This window comes from Microtus ochrogaster, chromosome 24, assembly GCF_000317375.1.
Source record: "Microtus ochrogaster isolate Prairie Vole_2 chromosome 24, MicOch1.0, whole genome shotgun sequence".
NCBI lineage: Eukaryota > Metazoa > Chordata > Mammalia > Rodentia > Cricetidae > Microtus > Microtus ochrogaster.
In genome coordinates this window covers 10,281,766-10,297,177 of record NC_022024.1, presented here as the reverse complement: position 1 = coordinate 10,297,177, position 15,412 = coordinate 10,281,766, and the positions used below count along the sequence as shown (strand labels likewise).

Here is a 15,412-nt window from a genome sequence, read left to right as displayed (position 1 = left end):
TGTTCCAGATGAGAAACTGAGGTGCACAGAGAATGTAAGACAACGGGCTAGTGACATAGTACTGCACCCGTGTTCCAGATGAGAAACTGAGGTACACAGAGATGGCTTATTTTGCCCTAGGACACAATGCGTAAATCGCGTAGCTGAAGTTTAAGCTCATATTAGATTTTCTACAGCTCACATTCAGTCACCAAAGTGATTAAAAACACTTTATGGAAAATGTCAATGATAAAGCCCTCTTTAGTAGCAGACACAGTCAGTAGGTAAAGGTGCCAGCATACATGTGAAAAGCAGGCACCCCCATGAATACAAGCCCAGTGTTGTAGTGAAGGAACCCTGAGGTTTGCTGGCCGGCCAGCCCTGTCTAATCTTTAAATCCAGGTGTCTGTGAGAGACTCTCTCAAAAAACAAGGTGATGGCTCCTGAGGAAGAATGACTGGGGTTGACTGCTGGCCTCCACAAGTAAACACATAAATACACTCCCACCAAAAACGACCCCCCGCCAAAACCCCAAAAGAGCAATATTCCGCTACTGAGCTACATTCCCAGCCATCCTTTTGAAAGGAGGTGAATATTGGTACTGGAATTAGTACTGCTGCACACTAATGAATACGCTTTCATAAAAAGGGATACAGAAGACTTTACTCAAGATGTTAAAACACTCTATGATGTCAAAGCAACTCAAACTGTTGTAGTCTTAATAGAGACTCAGTAGGATTTTTAAAACATGCTCGAGAGCACTGCAAACTTTTAGATATTAAGGGGATCATCTCATCTGGTCATTAGTAAATATTCTAAAACTCGGAGATAAGCAAATTACCATCTATGAGCAAAATCCAGCCCACTGCTAAGTTTTGTTGAATGCATGACTGACAGCCATTTTTACATTATGGTTCTGGAGCATCCCTCATTCTGCCTCTCAGTCTACACAGCCAAGTTACTACCTGCTTTTTAAGAAAAAGGTTCTCTGACCCATGATCTGTAGCATAAATATAAGTGGATTTACCACAGAGCCAAAACGGTGTCTGCCACCTTAAACCAGAATATGTTTCTAATGGGCATAAGTTATAAATCAAGTTATGAGACAGAATAGGGAAGTCTTAGGGAATGTTCTAAATATACCTAAACCAGAAAACATTAAAAAAAAGAATCCCTTGGGCTAGGGATATGGCTCAGTGGTAGAGCACTTGTCTAGCATGTACAAGGCCCTGTGTTCAATCCTCAACACACATGAAACAAACAAAAAGCCCCAAAATATTGGAAATTGTTTGCAGACACAATTTAACCTAATTTAAACATTATACAATGTAAACATATATTAGAAGATTACATGGTAATCCTTTAATATGTAAAATTTTTGTTTTGTGTAGTATTTATTTTTAAAGGGAAAATTTGAGAAATCATTTTTAAGAAAAATGATAAATACCTTTGTAATATAAAAACCACAAAGAGAAAATTTTGAGAAGATACTTGTAAAAACAGAACTCAAGAGCACATCAATGTTGAAACATGGAAGATGAAAAACACAAGTATTACAGAAACCACAGAAGGTCAATAGTCATATGAAAAGACACATCACTCTGTAAATGTATGCACTCACAAACACAAGTATTACAGAATCCACAGAAGGTCAATAGTCATATGGAAAAGACACATCACTCTGTAAATGTATGCACTCACATTTAGAAATGCTTTAATATACGTACATTGTTTTGGTTTGAAGTGAACTGTCTGTCAAAGGCTCATGTGTTTGAGCCAAAGGAAGGCACTGTGAGGAGCCTTGCTAGAGGAAGTGAGGCACTAGGAGCAGGCCTTCAAGTCTTGTAACCAGGCCCCACTTCCTGTTCACTTTGCCTACTTCCTGGTTGTGGATTGCTGTGATTAGCTGCCAACCCCTACCTTCACCCACTGGCTCCTACTGCTACACCCTCCCTGCCAGGAAGAATGCATCCCCTTGAATTCTGAGTCAGCATAAATCTCCTTCCTTACATTACCTTTCCTTAGGCATTCTGTCACAGCAATGAACAAGGTAACATACATCAAAACAATAAACTTCTTTGGTCTATCTGCCAAGACTTATGAGCTGGTATTCTTAAAGGCACAAGGAACGCTAATAACAATAAAAGTTTTTATACACATTCCGATGGAATATGTCACCATGTTTCAGAAACTTAAATCATTCTAAGAATTTTGAAGAAAATATCTGAAGTATAAAATTAAAGTCCTAGCAGTAAATTAGTCCTAACATGCTTTGAGTTTTTCTGGTCTATATATCTATAATTTTAAAATTTAAATAGTCTGCCTGTACTGTTTGCAGTATCAGAAACAGCAGCAATCTTTGGTACCTGTTATATTGTTATCACCATTTTACAGCTAAGGAAATAAAGGCTTTGAGACATTCCTGCTAGCAGGCAGTCAGGACACAAACCTATTTGTACTGCTTTTGAGTTCAAATTCTTCGCCTGCCTATTTTACTACTTCTTAATTTAGTGCCAAAAGTTTCATGAAGGAAAATATTCTGTCACTTCTATATTGTGAGCCCCTGGGTGACATGGATATGCTAATCCTGATTTAAAATCATAGCAGTGATCTTAGAAGACACACATTTCTTGTATAAAGTTATTTTTATATGTATTTTATGATTTTGCCTGCATGTATGTCTGTACATTACAGGCAAAGAGGGCACTAGACTTCCTAGAACAGGAGTTAAGACTGTTGTGAACTGCTATGTGAGTACTAGGAGTAGAAGCGGGGCCTCTCAATGCTCCTAACTGTGAGCATCTCTCTAACCCGGGCAGACATTTCTGTTATTCATTGTCTCTACATAAGCTCAATTTTGGATTTCTGTTTAAATCTTCACATGTTCTCAACTAAACCCATCAGCAGCAGATTTATCCCATTTCCCTAGCACACTCGGCTTTCACTGTATATCCACAATCAAAATCAATATCACACCCAAACTGTCTGCAACACTAGTGACGGAATCCAAGGCTTCGCTCACACTAGGCAACTGCTTTACTGTTGGACTCCACTCCTCATTTTTTTAACCTATAAAATCAACACTTAAATCATTCAAGTGTAAGTAATAATTCATCATAATTCACATCAAATAGCAAATATCTTTGCAGTTAAGAAACATTAAAAAACTAGGTGACATTACTTCCTAAGGTTTTAAACGGCACACTAACAATAAAGCCAAAGCACATGTAACTTGGAAGGAAAACTGATGATTTGTTTCTAAAACAACAAAATTTTGAAATAAAAATGAGGATATGGGATAACCAAGTCCTAATGTGAACCTAAGCTTTAAATAAAAACAAGGGCACGTTACAGTTACATACTCAGAATTGAGAGCACTGTTAAGTAAATTAGGGAGTAGCAAATCCATAAAGTGTTAAAAAGAAAGAAGAAGCTGAACAGATACAGAGGATCAGAATATTAACTGGCTTGACTAAAAGGTATAATATACAAACTAGATTAAAACGATCTGAACAGATAAACTTATTTTAAAATATCCTACAAATCTGTTACCTTTCATGTGGAATAGATTACTGAGCTATTGGCCTTCCAAAGCACAGATCTCTCTAGTATATAACCTACACAATGGCAAAGACTTTTAACTGTACTATCTGTAGCTGAGGAGAGACTTTTTTTTACTTGCGGGCTAGAATTACAGTCATAAGATTACACAGTTAGGACAGAGTCTATTGAAACTTGCTATTTTATGTACCTTGAAATCTGTACGAATGTGTTCACTTAACTTTTTATGGGTACTTGCTTTATTATAAAAATACTTCCTATGAAACAAAAACCCCAGATTTCCTCAAAGTAACATTATTTAGGCCAGGTCTCTGAGAATTTCCTCTAACAACATTATCTAATCTCAGTTTAACCATCACCGGACACTAATGTCTCCCATTACAAGGCAGGGCTTTTATCTTTGTGTCCCTAGGGGCTTACAACTATGCTCAGCACAGTCACTAAATCACAGACAATCCCTGGAATTCACATGCTCCTCTTCAGGGATCTAGAAACAGGCACAGGCTGCTGAGGAAACATAGTGTAACTGATAACTTACATCTTTCTCTGACCGATGTGGGAACATAGAAGACTGGCTGTAGTACATGTTCTCATCATGGTAGTCGCTGTCCACCCCCTCTACAAACTTCTTTCTTGAAGCACCAAACATGCTGTTTGTCACCTAAACAAAAATATTACTTTCATCAAGAATAGTATTTTGGAAAAGTCCGGCTTTATTTTCCCCGTATGGAAACAAAATGAGTACTACTATGATCCTGAGACAAGTCACTAAGGGTGATGGGACTCGTGAGAAAGATGCAAATCTGACTACATGGTATCAGCTCCCACCCAGGCCCTGAGAGCAAGAAGAAAACAATTCTGTTAACTTTTATCAAACTAAATCACTTATTCTTGGGAAAAAAAACTCACAGCTCAAAATATAAATTTTCCAAAAACAGTTAAGTTTTAAATCTTCACATATATTACAAACATCAGTGTCTGTCAATACATATCCACTTTTAATATTGTTTAAGAGCATTTTTTATTCATGGGAAAGGCATTCTAAAATTTTATGCTAAGTCACACTATCTCATATATAACAGGATAAACTTAACATGATGGTATACATTTACAATATTTTATTTACTGCTTATTCTTTGGTTTTAAAGTTTTTATAAAAACATTAACAATTATAACTTTACAACAAAACTAGTAAAAAAAACTGTGCTAATTTTTAAGTTTATAAAACTATCAGCTTGCCAACATGAAGTTTTTTGTTTCTATTTTGTTTTTAAATAGGTTCTTACTATGTAGCCTAGAGTGGCCTTGAATTCCTAATCTTTCTACCTCAGAGATCTGGGATTAAGAGAAGGTGTCACTTAGTCTGGCCAATGAGTCATTTAAGGCCATTATGTCTTCTCGCTCCTGCCAATATTCTGAAGCTTAGAGTAAACTGAAATGCCAACATCAGAGATTTAGAGAGACTTGAATAACGTAACCACATTGTTCTAAGTATACTCAAGTCAACTTTAATGTCTTACTTACTCATGGCTACGGCTATTCCTTCAAACAAAAACTAAATAATCTTAGAGAAGAACCACACATGCTTACCCACCAAGCTTCTAAATACTTTCTAAGCATTCTCTGATAAGAACAAAAAACATCCTTTCCTGGGTTTAATTTCAGAAAATGAAGAGTTACAAAAAATGCAGATCCACTACATTAGAATTTTTACTTGTTTTGCAGACATTAACAATACAGCTAATTTTATTTATAGGATCTTTGCTGATGAGCTCTAATTTTAAGAAAGAATAAACATGGACAAAAGCATGTATATCATACGTAGTTAAATATCTAGGCATCTCCCGTTAAATTTACATACATGAATGAACTCAAAATGATAAAGTAAACTTTTCTTTGAAAATATTTACATAACATTATCATTAAAACCAATTCTAGATTCCTAAAATCCCGAAACTGAAATGAATTATATAGAATAAGTCACCATGTTTAATACCATGCAAATGAAATGCATCCTCTACTGTATTTTCGGAGTGTGGGGATTGTGCATAGAGGGAGGGAAGTGGGGCAAGAGGGAGAAGGGAAGAGGCGGAGAAATTACATAATAATGAGAATACTAATCATTCTGACATGACTTCAATAACAACAAAATAGCAGTCACTGTTCCCCAAAGGTGAATCCTGACAGGGTTAGGTACAGGGATAATATACTTCTGATCCATGGCAAGACAGAAAGAGGAGAAAGATGTTATTACTTTTCCTTTCAGCTAGATTATTGTTAAAGAATGGGCCTTTGTTCTGTACATAATGAGGAACCAGGATAGAAAGATGTTTTGGAATGAGTAGAAATAGTAAAAATGAAAAGAAAACAAGAAATGAACATAAAAGTAGCAGCAGGAGAATAGCTGTAGATAAAAACCCTTAATTAAGAGACCAATCCCTCAGGGGTATGAGGGATTTATCATAGACTGCATTCAATGGTAAGTGTGAGAACTGAAGCCCAAGGTGCCTGAAAGAGCTATACATCAAGTACAACTTTGTAGGCCTGGAGGCCTTTGGGTTTTGCCCATGTGAGATGGAAAAATGGAGAGTTAGTGGTATTTGGGGGAAGTTCAAAGAGTGACATAAATGATTCTAGGTTATGCCGTGAAAGAATGGGAGGGGAGCAGGAAGAGGAGTTAGGAAGGTGGCGAGGACGGGTGATGGTTAAGACTACAAAGGTAGCAGATCTGGTGAGTAAAGTGGCTGGATAAAGGACAAACTCTGAACAAGAGCAGATAAGGATGGGTAGGTGAGTGTGGCATTAAAAAGAAAGTTATTTACATTCTCTTCCTGCAAAAAATAAAGAGAATCTAGAAATCACATTCTATCAACAAGAGAGTATGTCAGTATTATAATGAAATCCCTAGTTATCACATATAAATGAAAGTCAATTTTGTAAATAATTTTTAAAAATAGGTTTTTTTGTTTGTTTTGTTTTGATTTTCAAGACAGGGTTTCTCTGTAGTTTTTGGTGTCTGTCCTGGAACTAGCTCTTGTAGACCAGGCTGGCCTCGAACTCGCGGAGATCTGCCTGCCTCTGCCTCCCGAGTGCTGGGATTAAAGGTGTGCGCCACCACCATCCAGCAAAAATAGTTTTTTTAAATTTAAATTAAATGTAAAATTAAGTAACATTCCCTCTTTCAATCAGAAATAAGTATTGTTACATTCTTTGATTAGGGGCTTCCATTGTAAATTGACTGACTCTTGATTCTTCTACCAGATCATGAGAACAGAAGCATAAACATTACCCTAGGAATAATGTTACATATCAAAATTAATATTTCTCATGGGGGAACATTTAATTGAAACATTTTCATCATTCTTTTGACTCCATAAGAAGTTATATACTTTTTAAAGCACACAGAAAGGTTAGCTTATACTAATATTCTCTACCAATCTCATGTTTCTAAAAGAATTTTATCTCACAAAGTAGTACAGAGAACTATGCTGGGCAGAATGAAGTATATTAAGCTGGCTTGGATTTCTAATTGTATTATTTTATGACTTATGAAGGCACAATACCAACAACAAATTCCTGCGATATTCTTGGCATTTAAGTACACCAATTCAAAGCCAAGTTCAGTAAATCTGAATAATTACAAAACATATTTCAAAACTCTCCAGTTTAGATAATCTAACCAACAATTTCAGAGAAGATGCCTAAGGATGGCTGTGATGGAGAAACTGGGCAAGGCTTTAAGGTTTCTAAAAAGGGAAATAAACTAGAGTACTTTATAAATTTAATTAGGAAACATGCACATGGTTTTTTACAGAACAGTAAGCAAAGACAGGAAAAGAGAAAAAGTAGGACACATTACCTATGTATATACCCATAGAATAGTAATATTTAACAAACAGCACGCCTTTCACTGAGATCCCCAGAGGCCAATCTTTCTTGAGAACTAGCATGCTAGCAAATGGGCACAGAGCTCAGCCCTGAAACATCCTTTCCATGTAAGGAACCCTTACTTTCTAACAAATACACAATGATTTCAAAACCTTTCTCACATCGCAACTGAAGGTTCTAGCAGCACATTTAAGCACTGCCAAGCACTTCTACTCCCGAAGTATAACTTCATCAACAAGAAGAGACTTAAACTGATGTGCTAACTCATGTTCTCTTCCACTTGCTCCACACAACCAGCAAGCGCTGCTTTCCCTCGGCTCTTATTCCTCCTGACATGTGTCTTAGTTTATGTTCTAGAGGCTCACTATATGAACCCCAAGAAAAGTTGTGCTGAATCATGACAAAGCTTGAATAAAAGCTCTAGTCTTGAAAAAGCTGACAATCTGATTAAAGACAAATTTGTGAATAAACTTGCAAATTCAAATACAAGATCATTTAATCTGTCTAAGGAAAAGTGAGCGCAGACAAAATTTTGATCATACAAACAAAAGTGGGAGAAGAACAACTCTGGACCAAGACAAAACACATACTAAAGGCTCAACAGTGAGAAAAACCTAGAAACAATGGAACATTCAGTACATCTGGGTGTTTTGGCAAACAATAATTCCAATACCAGGAGGTAGAAGTAGAAAGCTCTGGAATTCATCAAGGCCAGTTTTGGCTACATAAAGTTTTTATATCAAAAACAACATCACCTCCCCCACCCTGCAAAAAAAGTCCCTAACCCACCCAAATGAAACAAAACCCTTTCTATACAGCTAACAGAACAGGCTATGGAAGAAACAGTAGGTGAGAAAAGCAGGCCCTTCAGTGCTAAATTAACGGGCAGAGCACAACAAAGGAACAGAGTATAAACCTCTAGGTTGGGTAAAGTAAGCCACTCTTACACTTTACTGAAATCTACGTGGTATCAACAACTATCCCAAGCCAATCAAGCTCTGAATACTAACTGAAGTATCGACATCACCTCCAGTCACTTACGAGCACAGGTAGTCCACAGCATCCCGAGAAGTATTCACCAGCCTGTTCCTCACGCTCCTCAAACCTACTTTTCTCCATCCACACAATTTAAGAGACCGTTTATGCTCATGGATCTGCTGATCAAGCTCCTTCAACCACCTGCCCAGATAGATAAGCTTAAAAGCTCCATGTAATACATCTCCCTGACCTCTCCTCACAAAATCCTTCCACCATTTAATTACTGAAACACTTTCAGTTGCTCCAATTCCTTTCCACCTCAGCGCCCTTGTACAAGCTGCTGTCTCTACAATGCTATGGCTCACTGTTTTCTTTGAAATTTTAATGCCAATTCTTAATCAGTGAGAGAAAGCAATTTATCATAACTGTAATTGTAAAATGATGCTTTTATCATCCTGTATCAGGCAAAGCCAGGTGCTGCACACCTTTAATCTAAGCTTTCTGGAGGCAGACACAAAAGTCAGACAGATCTCTGGGTTTGAGGGGCCAGCCTGGTCTATATGGTAAGTTCCTAGGCAGCTGCAGCTACATAGCAAGGTCCCATCTCAAACAAACAATGTGCCATCATTATAATGCTATGAAGCTAACAAACAATTAGCATCCCTTATTTTGTATCTGGGAAAACTCAAGACCAGAAGAGTTAGGTTATTTGCTCACCGATAAGTACATATAAGGTATAAGTATCTGATAAGTACATAGGCTCTGATCCTAAACTAATAAGGTTTCCCTTTTACACACTATGGTGAGCCACAGTCAAACATAATACAACTTATACATTACTGTGTGTTTTCTTCATAAAATGTAAAGGGGGTAAGAGTCAACATCATCATCAATAAAAAGGAAAGTCCTTATTTTGTGATTGACAACAGAGAAAGTGCGGGATACTACAAGAAAGCTTACTATATCTGAAAGGTCACTGTAGAAGACAACAGTCTCTACAACACTGATCATACCTACTTTAAAAAAACTTAGATTAATCTTAAGAGTAAAAATGTTTGAACAAACATCACTGTGTTAACTGCAGAGTAACTGACTGCTGCTGCACATAGTGGTGCACCCCCAACTTCAGGAGCAAAGGAAGGAGGCCTGAATCCGACAAAAAAGGCAAAATAGATCAACCACTGGGCTGAGGCTGGCGTTTAGTTGTAGGACTGATGATCAGCAAGACCCTGGGTCTGACTAATTCCCAGCACTGTGGGACTGGGGGGGGGGGGGGAGTGAGAAAAATTACTCAAGGGAAACTTCAAGTAGAAAAAAAACCCATAAAAATTAATATATACCAATTTTCCACATTCCAAATGTGAAATTTCTAGAGTAAATTTTACTGTAACCAAACTAACTTTTGTTATGAAGCTAATGATTCAAATGTTGTATGATAAATATATAATACACATCTAGAAAGTGGAATAAATCTATTATGGCATTCTTTTCTTGGGGATTTTATGTAGTAGTATGGGGTTTCCCTGACAACATCTGATGCTAGTACCCAGCAGAAAATCAATTAGCTCACAATGGTAATTAAAAGGTATCTGAGCTGGGTACTATGGCTTGTTCCTACAGCGCCAGCAAGGAAGGACAGGCTGAGGCAGGACAGCTTGGGCCCAAGAGTTTACAGCACACCAAACCTACAAAGAGAGGCCGTGTCTCAAAACAAACAAACAAAAAAACAGAAAATAACAAAAACTGCTAGACAAACAGAAAGCACCACAACCACCACCCAAACCCTAGACTGGTCTTAGCATGTTTCACTGTTTCATGGGCACCAAATTTTTTTCTCCTAGCTATGGAGTTTACATTGGCATTGCACTATCAAAGAAAAGCTAAAAGTGTTAAATGGAAGGACAAGTTAGCAGCAGAGAAACTCCTAAGTTCAGGATACAAAACAATCCCTTAAACAACAAAGACATGTCCCACTGCAAGTAGTTGAAGGCGTTTCTCAGAAGGACCGGGGCCAAATGGTCTGACACGTTGCTGAAGGATATGTATTTCTACATGGCATTCAGAGACCTAAAGCTTTAGAATTCAGGAGAGACAAACTACTAAAAAAATTTACATTTGGGAGTCTGTAACATCAACAAAATACTTTGTATTCCAGTAATCTATGACTCACAGATACCGGAAAAATGTCACCTATACTAGGTGGTATCAAGAATTTGTTTCTCCTGGGTTTAATTTCAGATGTCTTGTTGTATGCTAAGAGTCATGCATCTCATTGTGTGAATTACAGGGATCAGAAAAGAGTTCAGAAGCCCTGGCTGAACCGTGTGGAGATAACATGCTTTAACTGCATCCTTCTTATTTTTGGCTAATGGCAAGCCCAGAAGCACAGAATGTCCCAGTCCTCCTGTCACACTTAGGGGAAACATGCTGGAATTTCTCTGTTACCTGTTTACCATCTTAGGGAAGAAGAAAGCACACTTAAAGCTAGTGAAAGCTTAAAACCCGCCACCTCTTCAGACTCACAGGGCAAAAATTGTGGTCTTGTGGATTTGCTTTTTTTCTTAGCTTTTTTTCTGAACTTGTGTTTTCTTTACACTAGACTTTTACCTGATAATTTACAAAATAGCGTTATGAAGAAAACACAAAAAAAAAAAAACATTTGTAAACTAACAAAATGACTCACTGGCAAGATGGCCCCATCCACCCTCAAAATATAGATGATAATACCATGTTAAACCCCAGCTTTCCCCACCATATACTTACCTGTGCAACTTCTTTCAACATTTGCTACTCTGGGGATTGGAAAGCTCAGAGCTGGAGGCTGAAGTGAAGAAGGAAAGGTTGGAGGGTGAGCCATGGCACCAGCCCCACACTAGGAGCTCCCCTGAGATATTACAGCAGGGTTGACACCATAGCTCTGAAGTTCAAACTCCAGCAAACGATAAGAAAGGAGTCCAACCAGAACATGATAAACGGTGGGATTCTTCTGCTCTTTGAAAAATAAGGAAATCATGCTATAAAGATCTGAATGTCCAGTTTCAACATTATGACTCCTGTTTATCTCTTCATTACTACCCAACCCCAGAATCACTTTCAGACTGCGTCAAATGCTAATTAAAACAATCAAAAAAAAGGGCAAAGCTCTGAAGAATCTTGCACTGTCCCAGAATATGTGAGGATAGGGCTTACCTGGCCTTCATGAACACACACTAGGAAACTATGTTCAAACATGTTACCTTTCCACTCCTTACGCACTCTAACACTACGCTCTCATCTTGCTAACGTCAATCAACAGAAGGGAAGCTGGATTATACAGTTCTAACTCCTACAATGGACCAGTGAACTGTTTAAAATGAGAGAACTTTTGGTTTAAGTATTTCTTGTGAAGAAATTAATTCAAGTGTTCTATGTTGAAAAAAAAAAACAAATACAACAACAAATAAGGGCCTGTCCATGGGAGATTCACGTCAATCAAATCAAATGATAAAATTTTACAAGTTTAAAGGGAGTGAGGTGGCACACACTTTAGGTAGGAGGGTCACTTGGGAAAAAGCAGTGCTAGGGACTGAGATCAGGGTCTTGCGATGCTAGACAAGTGCTTTCACCTGACCTATAATCACTTCCTAGTCCCTACTCACATTCATAGATGTGAGTACTTGTTTAATAATTTAAATGCTAAGTGATTTAGAGATAAATGCATTCCATTATAGCCTATCCTGTGCTGGCTCTATTTCCTTTCTACCACTGTTTTCCTCTCTTACTGTATTCCTGCTACACTGGCCCCTTGCTGTTCTTCACATACATCAGGTACGTGACCAGTTTAAAGATCTTGGTTCTACACGCCTTTAATCCCAGCACTCAGGAGGCAGAGGCAGGTGGATCTCTGTGAGTTCGAGACCAGCCTGGTCTACAAGAGCTAGTTCCAGGACAGGCTCCAAAACCACAGAGAAACCCTGTCTCAAAAAACCAAAAAAAAAAAAAAGATCTTGGTTCTTGTTAGGTCCTCCAGATACGGTATTCCTCCAGATACACCCAGCTTCACCCATTTCAGCTGTTCAATCATCTCTCTGTCTACTTACATTTCTCTTGTTTTTCAATTGGAGACTTTACGCAGTCCTTCTGTCTTTTGTGACATCAATGTCGTATCATATACACTGGAGAATGTCTCAGTTTGGGTTTAGATGTTTTGCATAACCAGACTGAAATTATGCATTTCAATGCTGTGTCACCAAAAAAGTGCTCTGCCTTTCTCTAGTCCATTACATGTACTTCATGTATTTCCAATATGAGTGAATATGATGCTATACTTATTCTACATGGCTCTAGCCTTGAACTTGGTTAAGCTGGTACACCCTTGAGTTTTTCCTACTTCTGCCCTTTAAAATAATGATGTTTTCATGTTGGATGAGCCAGGGAAGTTATTACATTGATAAATAAATAAGTGCTTTATTTGTATATGATGGTTGCTTTGTACTGAAAGCAAACAAACCCTGAGGCATGATTAAAAAGCAAACAGCAATCGTATTTGGGACAGACAGGAAGTCAGGCATAGATTTTAGCTTTTATCATCATAGATTTAGGGTATACAGAAATGACATCATAATGATGACAACATTTAATGAGAGCACACATCCAGACACTGCTGCAGCACTTACTACTCCGGTATTCTACGGCAATTTGCTTTTCTCTCATTCCTTCTTTATTTGTTAAACTGAGTACTTTTACAAGGTAAATCGTCAGAAGATCACACTATTAAATGTGAACTTGTCAATGACGGCACATAATCAGCCCAACATGATAGCAGAAGAATTGAAGGTTCTTCTACCCATCGCAATTTTAGAGAATTAGCATAGTACTTTTATCCCGGCAGAAAGGTTTTAAAACTTAATAAGCCACATAGTGTCCCACATATGGTCTTTACTTTTTGGAGAAAGAATCAGGTTTTCATTAAAAATTGTAACTTCAAGTAGGAGAATGAATGACAACTATTTAGGGTCCTGTTATATACTGGGAAAAGAATGAGGAAGGAGCGAATTCAAAGGAATGGATGACAACTCGGAATTTATTTACCGATCTGTGTATTTCTTTCTAAATGATCTTCTGTAAGTCCTGCTGTGATAGCTTTGTGTTGCATATTATACAGAGTCTTTTACAACAGAAAGCATCTAAGCTGCATGTAAATCTAGTCTCACTATTTAGAATGAGTCATCTATCTTCTCAACTCATTTATCATTTCAGAGAAGGAAACCTTAAAACTGTTCCAACCAAGATGGACTAGTAGTAAGAATCTCTTCTCACACTTTAAAAATGGATAAAATACAGAAGCAAATGGATTGGTAGTTCAAGGCCTACTCAAGCCATACAGAAGGCCCCTGTCTCAAAAAAATAAATAAATAAAAAGAGGGAAACATATTAACAATAGCTCTCAGGTACGGGGCCCAATAACTGCCCTTCCTAACTGACTATGTGATTTTGCCAATGTAACAGAGGAACAGGGAGCCTGGTGGGCAGAGTCCCCAGATCTGAGTCAGCATCATCCATAGAGCCTAAAGGAAGCCAACTGAACGCTAGGCAGGAAGAAGCTGCACAGGGAAACAGCTAAGGAGAACTGGAGAAGGACCCCAAAGGCTTTAGTGCAGTACTGACCAGCAGAATGAGAAGGTGCCATAAATAGTATGGGGAGTGAACCACCCGAGAAGAACCAAGAAACTGATTACCTAAAGACTCTACTGAAATACACATCATTATTGTTCCCAGAAGCCATAGCAGAAAAACACTCTAATTCAAGGGATGAGTAAAGTACTCAGGAAAATACTAGCTTAGTAGTTGAAGAAAATCAGCCCTACCTAAAAGCTACTGTTTCCCTTTAATGAAATTTTTTCAAAAGGAAAATGGGCAGACAGAGGCAGAGACAAGAGAAAAATCTCATAAGGAGCAAATGATTTCTAAATAATTTAACTCCACCCCCAGGAAACCTCAAGAATTTTAACACAAATATTAAATAATATATGAGAAAACAAAACTACCAAGGACAAAAAATTATGCAAAGGAGCAGTAAAATAAAAGAATAGATAAAACATATAGGGAAAACTCCGATAACTAACAGAAACGTTCTATTGATTAAAATGACATAGATGGCAGAATAGTGGACAAAGATAATGACAGCATAATCAAATGCTAAGTGCAAAAGGAGGTAGAAAAGAAATCAGCATGCTAATCAGAACATGGAGACACTGCGGGTCAAAAACTCATTTAACAAAATGAGAGGGGAAAAAGAAAAAAAGCTAGAGAAGTAAATCAATAAATGAAGGGAGAGTCTAAGGGCAATTTACATATATGTAATTGAGTCCCATAGAACAAAGCACCGAAAATATTTGAAGGACCAAACCAACAACAACAACAACCCCCCCCCCAAAAAAAAACAAATGACAATTTGACAAAAGCTATAAATGAACACAACAACTTCCAAGCACTGGAGTCATGGAGAAAATGATGCCATAATCAAAAGCATATATTTAAGATTATCATCGTTAAGTTCAAGGCCATACTAGGGTCTACAGAGCTGAGTTCCAGGGCAGCCAGGGCTGTTAGGCAGAGAAATCTTGTCTTGAAAAGATAAAATACAAAAAAACAAACAAAAAAGATTTATCATGATAAGACAAAAAGTCTTAATCCTTAGTAGCAGACAAAGAGAATGATACACATAAACAACTAAAGATAACAATCACAGAAGAAATAAGTCAGAAAATAGTAGCATACCATTTTTAAATTTTTTGATTGGCAGACTGGCTGTGCCAGCATAGATAGGGTACACCTAACCCTCTCCATCTGCCTGCTTCAGTCCCACGCACTGGGATTACAGGTCTGTGCCACCAGGCCTGGCTAGCATACTATTTTTTAAATTCTAAAAGAAAAGCTATCAATTTTCAATTTCTTACTGAGCAAAAGTGGATTTTAAAAATAAAAGGAAAAAAACCAACAGGAATCCTAATAGAATTCATCATCA

The 15,412-nt window shown here is 37.6% G+C and overlaps 1 protein-coding gene across 11 annotated transcripts in view; it reads right to left on the bottom strand.

Moving 5' to 3' along the window:
- Window positions 1-15,412, bottom strand: part of Cnot2 (CCR4-NOT transcription complex subunit 2) — a 92,751-nt gene that overhangs the window by 35,739 nt on the left and 41,600 nt on the right. For 4 of the 11 annotated variants that reach the window (XM_013350373.2, XM_005358037.3, XM_005358036.3 and 1 more), the window contains one exon: window positions 4,079-4,201. The exons of 3 other annotated variants lie outside the window; for them this stretch is intronic. Coding sequence is in view for 5 of the 8 variants with exons in the window: in XM_005358037.3 (XP_005358094.1) it covers window positions 4,079-4,201 (123 nt within the window). In the remaining 3 variants the exon portion in view is untranslated. Of the gene's footprint in view, window positions 1-4,078; window positions 4,202-11,169; window positions 11,398-15,412 lie in introns of all 11 variants that reach the window. 4 more of the 11 variants (XM_013350367.2, XM_026784605.1, XM_026784604.1 and 1 more) reach the window with 3 other exon arrangements.